Below are 17,378 nucleotides of genomic sequence, written 5' to 3' on the forward strand. Positions count from 1 at the left end.
GTGCATAAATGTCATCACCAAGGATAAAACAGAAAGAATCTCAATCAGCAACTGTTCAAGCAAACTACAATGTAATGCCCTTATTCACAACTGATTATAGTTAAATGTTTGTATCTCTAACGTATTCTACTTGGTTACCATCTAAATACCACGTGTAACTCTTATCTCACAACAAATGTATTGACCGTGGATATACCACAGACAAAGTAAAGTCAGCAGAGACACGGTTAGAGACACAGAAACAAAAGAAAAAACAGACACAGCACCACCTCTTGTCTTCGTATCGAAGTATTCAAAACAAAGTAATAGAATAAAAGAAATCATTGAGAAAAACTGGAAGACGGTTACATGTGACCAGCGAGTAGAGCATCTTTTTAAAGAATTCCCCACTTTTGCATATCAACAAAGCTGTACTTTCAAAGATAGACTTGTCAATACAAGACCTCCCCAGAAGAACAAATCTACAGGCAGAATTGGAACTTTTCCCTGCCTCAACTGTAGTAATTGTGGGTACATCCTGAAAGGAGAGACTGTCAACCATCCACATACAGGAGAATGGATCAGATTACAGAGTTACGCGACTTGTGATACACAAAGTATCATCGATGCGATAAAATGCCCACGTAATCTTTACTATATAGGACAATCAAGAAGGACTGCAAAAACCAGATGGAATGAACACAGGTCGTGTATTCGAAATCACAACTTGAATTTGGCGGTTGCTAGACATTGGCATGAAAAGAAACATAACTTGGCACAGATTAGGTTTATAATTCTTGAAGTTGTGAAGAAAAGAGACATGCATGAAAACATCCAGAAGAAACTCGACCAGAGAGAAACCTTCTGGATAGATAGAATGAGTACACTCACACCAAAAGGACTCAACGAGGAAATCAACTGTACGTGTTTCTTATGATCATGATAAGAATTAAGCCATAATTGGTCTAACAAGATTCCCCACACAAGAAACGTACACGTATACTTGTCTGTTGTGCTCGCTGCATATGATGTTCTGTGAATTGTAGGTATTTGCACAATGGGAACATTAATGACAGATGCTGCATGCAATTAATAAACATTCCGAGTATTAAGATGTAATTACACATATGCAGACTCCCCTGTTGTGCCTGTTTAACATAACATAAGCAAGAAATACTTCGAGGAGCATGATCAAATTACATATATGCAAACACGCCCAAAGTGTCTGTTTAATACAACACTCAGATCATTCTGAGAATTTGTAACAATAGAGTTTAACTGACTGAGTTTGGGGACACATACATGGATATACCCACACATTGGGGATGACGGTATCACGTGGTGATGGTGGATATAAAATCTACAGAGGACACACAGGCAGTTGCCATATTCAGCCAAACAAGGCCGCAGTGTTATCTTGGCGAATTTTCCCTTCCACAGCTTGAAGGCTCTCACCACTGGGTTCAGCCACTGACGCTCAGATCAACGCCATTGTAACACTTGTTCCAACCAGAATACACATTTGCACATGCTGCCATTTTGCTTAAATATGACTCCTTGTAGAAAGTATGTCAAAGCTTTAGTAAAGGAGCAGGAATGAGCACCTCCTTCTATACATAAGGAGTTGAATTAATGTGGATAATGGCTATTTTACGATTATGCATCAATAGGTTTAACATTTGCTAACGATCGTGCAAGAAGGAAAGGCACACACTCGTGAGTAAAACATCAACATTCGGTATCAGCAACAACGCTGTCATGGAGACTGTCCCGCCCTCCCGTTGCCAAGGGATGGTGGGACCCGAGGCGTACGTGCGCCGACATTCCCAAGCCGGAGCACGACGCCTAGCATTGGTGTCCATGACGACGTATAAATGCAAAGAGGAACCGCGCGTTCTTGCAGTTTCACTTTCGTGAAAGATAGATCTGAACGCTGAATTTAAGACATGACAGTGCAATTCCGCACGCTCAATCACAAAGTATACAGAGGTGATAGGTATTGACAGATATCTGTATTATAGGTACCGCTTTCTACGTATTGCACAGGCGGCTGACCGCATGATGTGAGATACGAGTTACAGGTGGCATTTAGATGTTAACCAAGTAGAATACGTTACAGAGGTATGAACATTTAACTATAATCAATTGTGAATATGGGCATTAAATTGTAGTTTGCTGTTTTACATACTTGAACAGTTGCTGATTGAGATTCTCTTTCGGTTTTATCCTTGGTGATGACATGTATGAACATGACTGGCATAACATGGTATGTACACAATCCATAACAAATTTCTCTGCGTATATGATTTTCCTGTCTGTATGGCTTATTTTCCTTTATGTATGATTTATTTAAGTTTGCACAGCCCTGAAGATGGTGTTTCACACCGAAATGCATTCGCTTTTTGCACTGGATTGACCATTGTATTCAATTTCTGCCTTTAAAAACGCCACTTTATGTAACTATAGGACAGGAATGTGAATTAAACATTACCTGCATTTATTTATTTAAGTTCGCACAGCCCTGAAGATACCTGCATTGTTCATAAGTATTTCTGCTCCCTCTTTGAAAGACTACGTTATTCTAATTTGAAAAAAAGAAAAAAGAAATGTGAAGAAATAAGATTGTAATATATTTCTGCTCTTATTGAGCTAACAGAGCGTCAGAAATTATGAAGTGATTTCACCTCATTTCCTCTTCTCTGACATTTTTATGATCCTTGTGTCATGGGATCATTACCTTCCGACAGCTCCAGACTAAAGTTGTAAAAGAATTACAAAAACTTAAAGAACTGAAAAGATTGAGAAAATCTGAATCATACACATGGTGCCCACCCCTGCTCTACCAATATATAGGAGTGCACATCAGACACACCGTGGATGATGTTGATGAAGAAAGCAAATTGGCTACCGGAGAAGGCACCCTGAGGCTGGTGGAAGTCCGCCACATGAACTGTGAGGCCTGGGGACCCTTCTTGAAGGGGTCTTCCCAGAATACGGCGATTGATACTCGACACCGGAGTAGGAGAATGGTATTGTACAATCGGACTGAAAAAAAGGTCCGACCGTACAATACGACTGAAAAATGCTACCACCAAAGGTTTGAACACCAAAAGTTCGAACCTTTGGTGGTAGCATTGCAGGTAAGTAAAAAAAAAAAAAAAACAACAATTTTTTAAAAAAAGACTGCGGGGGTGTCCCCCGTAACACCCCGCTCACTACAGTATAGTGAGCGGGGGTTGCGGGGGAAACCCCTGCATCGCCCGTAGTATTCAAGTGTGTTCGCATGATAAAGGTGCAAACTTTTGGTAGTTCGCACCGTTCTCATGCGAACTTTCCGGCCGCGGTCGGATCACTTGGAATCATGAGACTAACAATCAGACCCTCAGGCCTCTGATATCTGCACCATTAACCACAGGGCAGGATAAATGCCGGATCCAAAGACGAAGGGAGGGCAGAAAAGATCCATCATGGTCTCTTTTGCAGCCGGGGGAGGACAGAAGGAACCCCTGCTGATGAAGAGGGAGACTCCACTGTAAAATTGAACACTTTAACGCCGGACCAAGAGGATAAAATCCTGACAGCGATAGCAGCCTTGCGCACCTAAGATGAATATAAAATAGATGAGGTGAAAATGGACTTTAACCATCTTGAGACGAGATGTGCGCTCGCTGGCAGAGCAAGTGACTACTAAGGAAATTCAACTTACCGAAAATGGGTCGGCGAACTTACCCGGGGATATTTAAGATAGTCCAACAGATGACATAACGGGTACAGGGGATAGTACCAGAAGCTGGCCGGATAGTGCAACAAGACACAGGTCCGGACACTGTGTTTAATAATAAGCAGCGCACAGACACCGGAAGGTTCACAGCGCGAGATAAAATGCAAAATGTTAGGATATTAGCGGCAAAATTACCCCAGATGACAAAAACACAATATATATGCACAGATAAAGGTAAGTGTAAGAAAAGGTAGCAGAACCGGCAGCACAGCAGGGAGAAGAGGCAGCCAGTAACAACGATAGTAGCTCAGAATACCAGGCCCCGAAAAGGATCCTCAGCAAAACCAGCCGGGAGACGTTTTCACTACAAACAAGGGAGCCACATACCACCAGCAGCCACACCAAGCAGCGACAGAGATATGCTTAAAAAACAGACGTTATGAAAATTAACATAGCAAATTAGCTAACGCAAAAACACAAGGAAACAGCATTACAGCTAAAAATGTTGGTAAAGCTTGAATAAAGAAATACTGGTGACCGTCTCCTGGTATGGCAGTGTTTGAAATCCGGTCCCTTGAGCCATGTGGGAGCGCATCCCCCGCACCACTCTATCGCCAGCCAGAACTCCTTATTGGGTGATCTTGTGCGCAAAAACCCCCCAGACACTTGTATCTATTGTGCATCCAAGAATCCCTGTAGGGGTTGCATCTGCAAACACCCAGAGACGGACCAGGTAGATGCAGGACATCATGCCCAGCAACAATTTGATGGGCCGCATCGTGGCCGTCTTCGCTGACGGCAGTCGCTGCACCTTCCCTTGAATGGCTGCTAGCCTCTCCTCTGAGGGTGATGCCAGGCAAGCCACTGTGTTAAGTCTGGCGCCGAGGAACAGCACATTCTTGGCGAGGACTTCCCTGCAGTCCGCTGGCAACTCAACCTCCAAACCTTAACAGGAGCCATGCCCTCAGGTTTAGCGATCCTGGGTCGTGATGAAGGATTCCGCCTCCCTCTCTGGTGAGCAGATCTGGAAGTACCGCCAACTTGACTGGAGGCGACGCTGACAGGCTGAATAGGTCTGGATACCAAATCTGCCTCAGCCACACCGGGGCGTGAGCATCATCTTGCATTGACACTAGTGTGTTGATGACACATAACAAAAGAGGATAGAGGGGGAAAGCATACAGAAATAGACCTTCCCGTGGGAAGCAGAATGCATCCCCTAAGCTCCTCGGATGGTGGAATCTTCTGGCAAACTTCTGGCATTTGGAGTTTGCTGTTGTGGCAAAAAGATAGATAGGCGGTGTGTCCCATTTGACGAACAGGCGGTCCACCCGATCCTGACGAAGTTCCCACTCGTGGCAGGAGCACAGTCCCCTACTGAGGGAGTCTGCGATGGCGTTATTGATGCCTGCCAGTGCAGCGGGCGCGGAACATCCCCTGTCCGATGGCCCAGCGCCACACGTCCTGAGCTTCCTTGGAAAGCGCTGGAGATCGAGTGCCCCCTTGCTTCCTGATGTACAACATGGTGGGTGTTGTCAGTGAAGATTCTCACCACCTTCTTACCCTTCAAAGATGGTAGGATGTTGATGTATATATCCTTCTCCTCTGGAAGCCACAGACCTCTGGCATGTAGACGTCGGGTGGGAGAGCCCCAACCTTCCAGAGAGGCGTCAGTGGTGACCGTCTCCTGGTATGGCAGAGTTTGAAATCCCGTCCCCTGAGCCATGTGGGAGCGCACCCCCCGCACCACTCTATCGCCAGCCAGAACTCCTTGTTGAGGGATCTTGTGCGCGAAACCCCCGGACACTTGCATCTATTGTGCATCCAAGAATTCCTGTAGGGGTTGCACCTGCAAACCCCAGAGACGGACCAGGTAGATGAAAGACATGCCCAGCAACGATTTGATGGGCCGCACCGTGGCCGTCTTCGCTGACGACAGTCACTGCACCTTCCCTTGAATGACTGCTAGCCTCTCCTCTGAGGGTGACGCCAGACAAGCCACTGTGTTAAGTCTGGTGCCGAGGAACAGCACATTCTGCGATGGCGTTAGGCAGGACTTCGGATAGTGAACAGAGAATCCCCGCTCTGTCAATAGTTGGACGGTCTCCTTCGTGTGCTCATCGGCCAGTACACGAGAGCGGGCGTGTATTAGCCAATCGTCCAGGTACGGGTAAACGCGTATGCCCTGCAAATGCAGATGGGCCGCCACCAGGGCCAGGCATTTTGTAAACACTATTGGGGCCGATTTCAAGCTGAATGGTAGGGCCTTGTACTGGTAGTGTTGGCCTTGCAACACAAACCATAGGAACTCTCGATGTTTCCTGTGGATGGAGACATGGTAGTACATGTCCTCAAGGTCCAACGATGCCAAGAACCGCCCCCACCCCCCCTTCTCCAGTTGGCCGAGCACATGCTGCAACGTGACCATCCTGAATTTTTGGGACTTCAGATGGCGCAGGCCCAGGATGGGTCTCCAACCCCCTTGTCTTCTTTCTTACTAGAAAGTATCTGGAATAGCCATTGGGGAACAAGATCTATTGCCCCGTTAACATGGCTCACACCTCTTCCAGGAGCTGAGGGATGTGCTGCTCCTGACAGGGAACCGGTGGAATACGTGGGCACTTGTGTTGGAACTCCAAGGTGTGTCCCTGGGCGAGAGCGTCCAGCACCCATCTGTCAGTGGTGATCTTCTTCCACTTGCTTACGAACCTCGTCAGCCGGCCTCACACCTGGGTGCACAAGTGAGGGTCCGACGTCTTGGCCAGTTCATGCTTGCTTGGGCAACGGAGATGCTGACCTCTGCTACCGTAAGCCTGGGAGCGACCCCTGTAGGCTTCCTGCGTGGTGGATGCCTGTATGATGTCGAGAATCCACAGGATGATCTGCTCCATTTTCTCTCCTGGTGGAGCGAAAAGGTGACTAGCAATGCTGCTGAAGAGTGCCAAGGGAAAGTGCCATCTTCGTATCCGTTTTTATAGCTTCAAGAGATTTGTTGACCACCTTCCCGAACAGACCTTCACATGAACGTCCTGTCGAAAGTATGTGGCCTTCAACCATCCCTGCCAATGAAGGCGGACGCTGGTTCCCATCTGCCGGAACCCTGTGTCGGCGATATCCACTGCCACCATAATGGCATGGTCCGACGCCACCTCCCCTTCCTGAAAGAGGGCGAGAACTTCCATTTTCTCGTCGGCGGGGAGGAATTGAAGGATCGGACCCAGCTTGTACCAAAGCTCCCGGTCATATCGGGGCAAGATAGACAGAGCATTAACCGCCTGGATCGTGGATGCCGCGGTGTAAATGACTCCATTCCCCATGGCGTCCATCTTCTTCCCCTCGCTGTCCGGAGGTACGGATGATGATGAAGCGGGTTAACCGTACATTTCTTTGTGGCAGCCGAAAATATAGAGTCCAGCGATGCTTCTGACCGCAAGCACTTGGGTGTGGAGTCTGGCACCCTGTATTTCTTCTCTAACCTATCTCGTTTGGTTGGAGCCGTGCATGGGTTCTTCATGAGGGCTAGGCCTTCCTCCCAAATGTCGTCCAAAAAGGGTACAGCTCATGATCGTCTTCCTCTTGGACTGCCGTTGCGGATACAAGAAGCCCTCTTACTTGGTTTCTTTGGGCACCAGCTGGAATAGCTCAGAGGCCCTGAAGATCATCGTGTGGAATGATCCCACCTCATATGGTGGAGAGACTGAGGGGCGTCCAGGTGCAGTTATTCATTGTCTGCCAGAATGAAGTCCTCATCTTCATCGGTTTTGTGGCATCTCTGTATTAGTGTCCGTGTGCGTATCTGGGTCCGATAGGTGGAGTCGGGCCCGACATGGAAGCGGCTGATGGAGGCGTCGGATGCCACTTTCTCGTCTTATGCGTAGGCTGATCAGGGGCCTGCGGCACCACAGGTGTCAGTGCTGGGGGCAACCTCCGCTGGATCTCTGTCACTAGGGTGTGGAGAGTCGACAGGATGTCCATGGATATGTCCCTCGGCTGTGGAGGGAACGATGGAGCCGCTAGGCCCTGTGTGGCTGTCGTCCTCGTGGACTGTACGGACAGACTCATGATCGTCGTCTGTGCAAGAGATGTCCACTGGTTGAACGCAAACCTTGGAGGGCTGTTTTGGGGTCTCCTCACTCTCCCCCCGCTTTTTCCTCCCCGAGGGTTTTGAACAGGGACCTGGACCGGTGTCACCCCCCTCCCCCCAGGGGTGCTTGCAACCTTTGCTGCTGCCTCGGCGGCCGTGTTGCACCTTGGGGGCAGGGATACCCTCTGCGCCGTAAAAGCTACCCTCATTGGATTGGCACCTTCCGCCACAGCAGATGTCGACAAAGTGGTCGACAAGGACATTGGCTGCGCCGGTTGAGCCTGCTTCTCTTCCTCCGGTCTAGGCTTTTCTGATTTCTCCAGTAACTTGGCCGGGATGGACGACTTTCTCTTTGAGAAGGAGCTCGATTGCAGGCTGGCTATGAAGGCAGACGGCGATGGTGATCGTGGCCATCCAACCTGGGACCCGCTTCAGCAGTGCCTGTGGTTCTTGGCCTTATCTTAGATCCCCACAGATGGGGCGTCCTCAAAGGACTTTCACCTCTTCCCAGAGGGAGACTGCTCCTTGGACCGGCCAGTCTTGGGCGAGGCATGACCCTGCTCAGAGTACAGGACAGAGGCCTTGCTCGAATTGAGCCACGCCGTCAACCTACTATGTCTGTCTTTCTTTGTCTTCTTCAAGAAGCTCAGGCATAGCTCGCACCCATCCTCGTTGTGGTCCAGGTGCAGGCAGTAAAGACATTGTAGATGTGTCAAAACTCTCACCTTTGGGTCCTCTTTCCACCAACTCCTCCTCACCTGATTCTTCGATAGATTCTGTCAGGGAGTCTGTCTCCTCCTTCCTTCTAGATTTCCTGGATACCTTCTTCTTTTTGTCCTTCTTTTGATGCAAATAAGGACGCGACTCCCCGGAGGCCACCGTGACCCGGATGGGTACCAAATCCCAGGTGCCTCCCAGGAGCCAGCCCCCAAATTCAGGGAAAAAGCCGTAAGGCTGGAAAAAACCCTGTGTAGATTGCGTTCCTTCTTGCAATCTGGTGAGTTGGTGTAGAATAGTCCAATAATTCAATGGAGTAAGCACTCTGGTTCCGGAACAGTCTCTGAAATGCAGCCAGGCAAAGACGCCGAGGAACAAGTAGTGCTCAACTGGCTGGGCAAGCAAATGCCGGTGTGTCGAGATAGGCGACACTGTTAATCCGTAGAGAAAGATGAAGCTGAAGCACCGAAGAAACCAAAAGGCGCCAAGACCGCTAGAACGGCTAAAGACAGACCATTAAAGCAGAGGACTGAAAGAAGTAGACGGAAGTAAAGCGGTAAGGAATACAAAGCAACAGCAGAAAAAGGTAAGAAATGGAAAGAGAGCAGTATAGATAAACAAACGAAAGTATAGAAGCAAACAAGAAAGTGCATAGCGACTGAGGAGTACGAGAACTTACCTCCCATGCAATTAATAAAGATACGAACCGCACAAAATAGCTATCCAAAAGGACATAAACCATGAGTGAAAGGAGTAGATTCAGCGAAAGAAGGAAAGGCTGAAAATATTTGGTACGCAGTGAAAGAGCTTCAAGAACTTGCGCTGGGAAAACTCGAAAGTATTACGATACAACACATTAGAGTACCTGTGCGTGCCACGTAAATATACGTGCTGGAGGCCATCTTGGATGAGGCATAGACCATTAAGACGGGTTACAGCCTCCATGTTAGGTGTGTCTCCAACGATACCAGACCTTCCACGGCTGGTGCATTACAAGATGTTTGTCCTCCACGAAGACGTTCCGTAGCCTGCATTTGGTGCAGTTCCTTCCTTCCTTCCTTCCTTCCTTCCTTCCTTCCTTCCTTCCTTCCTTCCTTCCTTCCTTCCTTCCTTCCTTCCTTCCTTCCTTCCTTCCTTCCCCTCCGTCATTGTCAGAGGGTGCGAAGTAGGCCCAAGCTGGCCTTCCAGAAACGATGAATCTTTGCCCTATAGGAGCGCAAAACTGCTTCGAAAACGGATTCCCTGTTGCTTGCCGATGAGGAAGAGCGCACACAGGCTCTGGTGGAAATAAAAAGCTTTTCTGTGATAAAAACTTGGGAAACTTACAAAATAGCTCAGAGAGCAACACAAGGACTCCCATCACTGAAGTGTGTGGTACAAATCTGAAGATGGCTGCACGAGGCGGGGCTTAGGGAGAGGACTGTCATTGGATGGGGGCAGTATAACCCAGAGGACTGTGATTGGTTTAGGGGAGGAATATAGTTTTAAAGTGAAAGTGAAACAGTTTTGTCTTTTACAGAAGATTCCCAGCCTGACGACGGGGAATATTTATGAGCATGTGAATCCATGCCAGACTGTGGGAAAACTGAGGGTATTCTCCCAAGTAGACCTTGAGAATGCTTTATTCAGGTGAACAGGGAAGTGCTGGCGCTCTCAGATCCCAACCCTAGGGTTGGATGAGCGAGGGAGGATCACCTGGGTAGGGGAGCCCGGGGGTGTGCTCGCAAAAATGCCCCAGGTGAGACGCTGTATTATACCGGGGAGGACGACGGAGTACCTGAGACTTTATGTGTACCACTTCTGCCTACTTTCCTCAAATGGAATCTCCCTTGCTCAAATCTTACGACCCATCCATCTATAACAAATCCCCTAGGATCTCGAATCCTGTTACATTCAGAAACTATCTCTCCCAGAACCCCTGTTGACCTGTTTCTTACCAGAGTACTCCCAATCATTCTTCTCCATGTCCCTCTGATAATCCATTCCCGAACCCTCAGTCTTCCTTTACAAAAGACTACTGTTCCCATAATCCCTCTGCTTACAAACCCTACAAAACCCCTCCCTCTTCCGACATGAACTCTTTCCCACACTGTGAAAGACAGCAGACTAACCACTAAGCCATTAACCTGACATGTCCCGACACAAGGGTCGGGCAGAGTCAGGCAATTGACAGGAATCACGCACACCTGATGGCCCTTTCTCTTCCCCACAGGGATAAAAGGTGGAGCACGAAAGCACAGGACGAGCAAGGCAGACCGACAACGCGAGAACTAACTCAGCACAGCAGTTCAGAAGAGGAGAAAGACGGTGCATACCAAGATGCTGACAAGGAGAGAAGCAACCTTGCCCTTTCCGACCAAGGCCCGTGAAACATCCGCAGACAGAATTGTAAGACCGTAAACAATAACCAGCGTGTGTTGCAGCAGATGTCAACGGTACACAAGACCCTCCTCCACTGATAAAGCTGGGGAGAGATGCTTGTCTCTGTGGTGCCAACCTTAACTCCAAAGAGAAAGAAAGCCAAGCGGTTCATCACAGCCAGTGAGTCAAGGGGAGAGTCGATAAGAAACCGAACTGTGTTGAACGAAAAGTAGCAAACAACTAATTTGATACTGTGAAAGGCTAAACGAGCTATTGATGCAAAAAGGGGGAAAACCGGCAACGGAGGAGTCTGGCACCACGTGAGTGCTCACTCAGGAAACTCTGGGCGATTACCGATTGTTGAAACTACCATAACCAGAAGGCCTTGGGAAAGGCGAAAAGGGGGTCAAAGTGGTAATACAGGGGTCTTGTAAAATCCTCTGTACAGTCAAAAGTCTTTGGCCGACAGATGATTGTGAAGAGAAGGGAAATGAATCCTGCATCGCAAGAGTTGAATGAGAAAGGCACAATTGACAAGATTGGCAAGAGTGAACCCAAAGGAGGGATGCCGATAAAAGGGGCCAAGTCTAAAGTCCCGAAATACAATGTGTTGACAAGAGTGAACCCGGCCGAGGGATATCCACAGCGAAAATCACCAAGAAACTTGCATTGAAAGCCATAGTGAACCCGATCGAGGGAGGCGAACAGTATCTGAACCCGGAAGAGGGAGATCCAAGGGCGAGAAGCCAACACCTGCACAACCTGTGAATGCAACAAGTAAAGTAAAAGAGGGAAATCATTTGAATGCCTGCCATGCCAGAGTGAATCCAGCAAAGAAATATTCGAGAGGGGTCCCAGCCCGGAAGAGGGGGAACCTAGGGGTGAGGAACTATCACCCAGATAAACCCAGAGAAGAGCTATAGAACTTTTTGTCAAATCTTTGTTCTGATACTTTGAACCTATCAGGCCCTCGAAAGCAAGAAAACATAGCTATTGGAGTTCCTGGTAACATTAAGGAACTTCCGAGGGATCTGCGCCCAGAAGAGGGTGTATCCAAGGGGTGAAAGGCATCACCCAATGTGCAAATAGAAAATAACTTTTGTTTATTATTTTGAATGCATCAGGCCCACAGAGGCAAGAGACTTCTTTGTAGAAAAGAGACGTAACCACTGACTGTCCCGATTGCTGAGAGCGGAAACAGTTAGCTCGTGCTGGGAAAGCTTGAGCGTGTGTTGTGCTCCAAAGTCTTACGTTTTCCCGTGCTGAAAACGTGGAGAAGGGAGACCCTACTATCGCACTGACTTATTATCTAAGAACACTTCCTTCTAACTTATGAACATTATACCACACTTCTTTTAGGATTTAGTGTAAATATTGGCAATAGGTTTTTATAGTTTAGGCACATTTATTTTGACAAGACGCCACTCAGACTGCCTTATTGTTTGATGGTCGAAGCTTGCTCCCATCTTAGATTTAGGTTTAGATTAGGCATTTTCCAACCTACCTATACTGTTTAATAAACACCCTTGAACTGTGACCACTGTGTCCATCTTTACTGTTGCCACCATAAGTTTCTTACACAGACCCCATGCTGGAGAATTATTATTACAAACTCAGTTCAGTTTTCCAGGTAAACCATATTTCACTCGCTTATAAAATACTCCAATTGGGAATTGGACTTAAATTTTCACTCCCTAAAAAATCATTTTACTCCTACCTTTAAAAAATAGAGAGTAAAATACTCCACTTCAAAATCTTACCTGGAGCACTGTTTCTGGTTGCTTATAAACTGGAGTTGTTTTGAAAAAGCTAAAACACTCTCAGAGATGTTTGTTCCAACTAAGGGACATTGATGCAAGTCTCTTTTGGACAGATATTTTTGTTATATTTTGCCATCATGGTTTCTGATTTTCACAATGTTATGTTTACGATGAGATGTGTTCCAGCACACTAGATGTATTTAGAATATGCCTTGTTTTCAATTGTTTTGTATTCTCTAGTGATAACTTTTTTAGCACTTTGTAGTATAAAAATGTACAAGTGCCAACTGAATGCTACAATAACACGATTGACTGATTTGATTAACCCATGTATGTGGATATAAATCATTTGTTGAACTATTTCCACTGGGATCAAGCCCTTTTGCAATAGTGTATTCCCAGTTCCCACGTGAGTAGGGGATTTCCCATCTGGACAGAAAGCCCAGAACTAGGGAGACTAGCCTTCCAACTGGTATAAAAGATTCTGATAAACGCAGCTAAGTGCAATACACTTGCGTCCAATTTAGCGGTCTCGTTTGGGGCAATCAAGGATACTCTTGCAGTATGGAACCTTTATTCTTACTGAACATTTGCTGCAGAATCTTCTTTAAGGACCTTGGTGATAAGTCACGATGAGCTGAAAATTACAATTGTGACAGAGTGGCCGCCACGAATAATCACTCAGATGCCTCAGTAACGTTCCAAGTGTGTTTATTATTAGACGGGCAGAATGGCTGTAGATTCTTAGAACAGATCTTTAGGGCATATCAGGTTCTTTAGGGAGGTTGGCGCTAGGGCCGTCCCTCTCTCACTACTTCCCTCAGTTTTCCACCTGCCTAGCACAGGCGTCCTTAACAGGGATGTTAGTTCCTATTGGACCAGGGACACCCAACTGTCTTTCGTCTACCAAAGGCCATAAGTGGTTTCCCTAGGGCGTTGGCTCACAGTCACCCTAGGGATTGTCTAGCTAGCCCTAACCTTGTCCTGTTTAGTGTTCTAGGGATGGTGCCTTCTTCCACGCTGCTCCACCGACTCGTCGTTCACACTTTTTCACCTGACTCTTCTCTACCCGGTCCCCAGAGATATTCTCCTCCCACTGTACTCCTGTCCCTGCACTCTCACACTCTGCCTTTGTCACCTCAATCCTTAAACATTACCCCTCTCCATCCAACTACTCCTACCACTACCACTCTCTTACTTACTACTCCACCTTCTACTGTCACTCTACCATTACCAATGCAACTCTTGCTCCCTCTTCCAATACCGTCAGTCCCACTACTTTCACCATCACCCTCTAACACTTGCTACTGTTCACTGCTACCAACTACCACTTCCTAATATGACTACTTCTCCCACAGCTACCACTACCTTCTACCACTACTACCTCCTACTCTGTCACTATAGCCCAGTCCCCTCCCATGATTGGCCAACTCGTTCTGACGAATAACTTACCTTCCTTGAGGCTGTGTGACAGGGGAAGGCTAAGGGGAAGACTTAGGGCTTGTAATCCGCCCCCCATTTTCATGAGGTCTCGGCATAGAGACTGACATCGTTAGTGGAGGACTGGTTGCCCCTTGTGTCATGGCCCACTCTGGGCCCTTCTTTATTATTGCCATCCCTGGTGGGTTAGTGGGGTCCTCCATTTCGTGGACCCCAGCAGGCGCCAGTGGTGTGAAGTATGCTGCATTCTGCAGCATTGGGTTTCTGCCTCCTCCAGTGTCTGCGACTGGTGTGGTCAGGCTCGTCACATCCAGTGGCGTTATGCCGACCATCGCCTACTTCGAGGCCTCGTTCCACTGCTCTCTGCTGCAACCCTCACATCACCACACCAGCAGGTAAGGAGAGGTTGGGAGGGGACCTGCCCTTGCTCAGGCACCTTAAAAGCGAGGTGCGGTGCAGGCTCCCACCAACCCCCCTCCTCACCCCTCCCTGAGGCCTGACCACAAGCCTTATCCCACAATATGAACATTAAAAAGGGGACACAGGGTTCGCTGGTAAGATGCTGAGGAATACCTGATGCAGAAGATGCATTTCTAGAACCTGTGCGGTATCTGATGAGCACTTGCACATTACAACCGTAAACTAGGTGGCATCAGGTTCTAGTGAGTTAGGAACAGGAGTGAAAAGGTAGTAGAGTACTAGTTATTGCATATTTTCAGAGAAAAACATGTTAGAAAAGGCAAAAATCAAGGGTGTGGCTCAACATATACACTTGGGCAAAAGAAGATTTGCAAGCCTGAGTCAAACTGGTTTGGTTCGGAAGTCAAGTGGCTAAAAGGCAGTATTCACGAGGAAACATTTTAGACAATTGAACACAGAAATTCAAGATACAAGATTAGATCAGTTCAATGCAATATTTCCAAAGACATTGTGTAATCACAGGCCACACTGAAATACATGGACAAAGAAAGGAGCATGATCTTTTAGCTAGACAGAGCAATGTGTGTGTGTGGGGGGGATGAGAGTACATACCTTATCAATCATTTTCATCCATTTTGGTAAATCGCCAAAAGTCTCTTTTTTGGTGATATCGTACACCAATATAATTCCTTTGGCACTTCTGTAGTAGGCTGAGGTAATGCTGTTGAATCTCTCCTGGCCTGCTGTGTCCCTGAAACATAGCAGGCAACATTGACACAGGCATTCTATCAATTCGCAAATCAACCAGTAGTAGCTAAACACTCAAATGTTAGGGTCTGTGATAAATACCAAAATATTACGGACTACCACTGTGCCTCATTTGTTTTTCCATCTGAAAGATAATTTGCGACCTTGATGGGCAAGTGCAATCATCGACAATGGATCTGAAGATTGAAGAACACATCTAATGGGAGTGAGAAGCACATGCAAACTGTTAAAATATTAAGGCAAAAGCAGTGATGGGTAAAACATGCACAGCATGCACTTGCTCAACGTTAGATTGCTGGGTAAGAGTTAGAAAATAAAGCAACTTACTACGATTGATTTATGAATACGTTCTTATACTACAAATAAACAATACCAGAACACACATGACAACCTGGCGCTTACCTGATCATTTTGACGATTCAAATGGTTTGAAACCATTCCCACCCACCAATGGAAAGAGTTGGAAATAAGAAAAGAAAATGGACAGGACGTACAATGGCACAATTAATCGGTATAGGGGGATTCCATCGCAGGGTTTGCCATTGAGGAAAAATGCATCAAATTCTTTGAATCGTATTTTACCACAAATGTCTGTGGAGGGGGATAAGGTAATAATAATGGTAGAAAGTTATGGGGTGATTGGGCGGACTGTGGGGGCTCCCCCCACATACATTTGTGGAAAAATATCCTACAAAAAAATAAAAATTAAATGAATTCTTCCTCGATGAAAAAAAACGTTTTGAAATCGCATAGCTCCCAACTAATCAAGTTTAAGATTCCTTTTCTTTACTGGGGCTGATTGATTGTTTAGAAACCGATATTTATCCCTAGACCACTGGTGCCCCGGAAGTTGACTCGTCACAGTAGCGTAGGCTGAACAGTAAGGCTTACACACAGGAGAGCATGGGTTTGGTGCCAGGTACAGTTAGCATAAAATTAAGTTGACATGTAATTGTATGTGCACACAGATGTATGCAAATATACCATGTATTAAAATAGCACACAAGCATTAAAAGTCAACACTGCTACTCACTAGGACAAAACAGAATCTATATCATTTCATACATACACTTTTGGTAAGTGAAACAAGGGGCTATGCCACACTTTATCATATAAATAGTGTAATTAAGCAATGCTAAGCACAGGCAACACTATTCAAACTGAAGTGGCAGGGAAAGTGCAAAAAATGGTTAGGCATCCAATAGCATGTACCTTACAATTAAAAGTTATAACCTAAGACTTTATACTTCTTCCATACCTAACCAATTCAGTAACTAGAGTTCCAGTGGGATCAGTTCAAACTGATGTACATGGAAAGATGGTAAACCTAGTCACAAAGTCTCCCAAATGAAGATTTGGCCAAAGCCAATCGGTTAGATCAAAAAGGTACTGTGCAGCCCCCACTTTCCAGATACTGAGAGGTCCCAGGAAGAAATCCTACATGAAAACTCTAGTACCTAATATCAGGAATGGGTAGTTGTAGGGATAGGACGTTATGCCCATTGAATCCCTATGGAAGAGGGAGCTTCAACAGTGGTATACAATCTGAGCTGCCCGAATTCCAAATTTAAGACAAACCATCCCCAGGTAGGTAGGGGCTGTTGGGTGCAACTACTCGCACCTTTAGTCTGGTTGCCAGAGGTCCAGGGGTCACGGATGCAGTATCTATTTTTTGTTATCAGGTTTGAGTCCAGCTAACAGTTCCAGTCTATCCCAAAATTAACAGTTCCAATGTCCCACCAGCTGGATATTACAGATGCCGGTGAAGAATGACTGCTTCAGCTCACACCATGTTGGAGGATCTCAGGACGCCTCAGGCACAGCATGTGCTTTGGTGACCCTGCACAGGGTTAGGCAGGCACCAGGTCACATGGCGTTAACACAGGCTCCAGGCAGAAAACTAGGTTCGAGTCTCATGACGGATGGATCTGTAGAGTGCCAAGCTTCCAGACAATATTATATCCAAGCAGCACCGGAGTCCGTTCTGACAATGGCCCAGGCACTGGGGAGTTCCAGCGATGCTTCCGCAGTCTGGGGAGACCAGGAATTAAGACTCGTTAAGCCAACCATTATAAGAGAGAAGGCGGCACAGTGATTGTCGCCCCTTGCCGCAACAAGATGGTGCAGC

At 46.8% G+C, this 17,378-nt stretch overlaps 1 protein-coding gene across 1 annotated transcript in view; it reads right to left on the minus strand.

The window, feature by feature from the left end:
• RAB12 (RAB12, member RAS oncogene family) overlaps positions 1–17,378 on the minus strand; it is a 430,907-nt gene that overhangs the window by 116,245 nt on the left and 297,284 nt on the right. The window contains exon 3 of the mRNA XM_069620750.1: positions 15,095–15,233. Within this exon, the coding sequence (XP_069476851.1) occupies positions 15,095–15,233 (139 nt within the window). The remainder of the gene's footprint in view (positions 1–15,094; positions 15,234–17,378) is intronic.

This window comes from Ambystoma mexicanum, chromosome 5q, assembly GCF_040938575.1.
Source record: "Ambystoma mexicanum isolate Mex_15411 chromosome 5q, UKY_AmexF1_1, whole genome shotgun sequence".
Taxonomy (NCBI): domain Eukaryota; kingdom Metazoa; phylum Chordata; class Amphibia; order Caudata; family Ambystomatidae; genus Ambystoma; species Ambystoma mexicanum.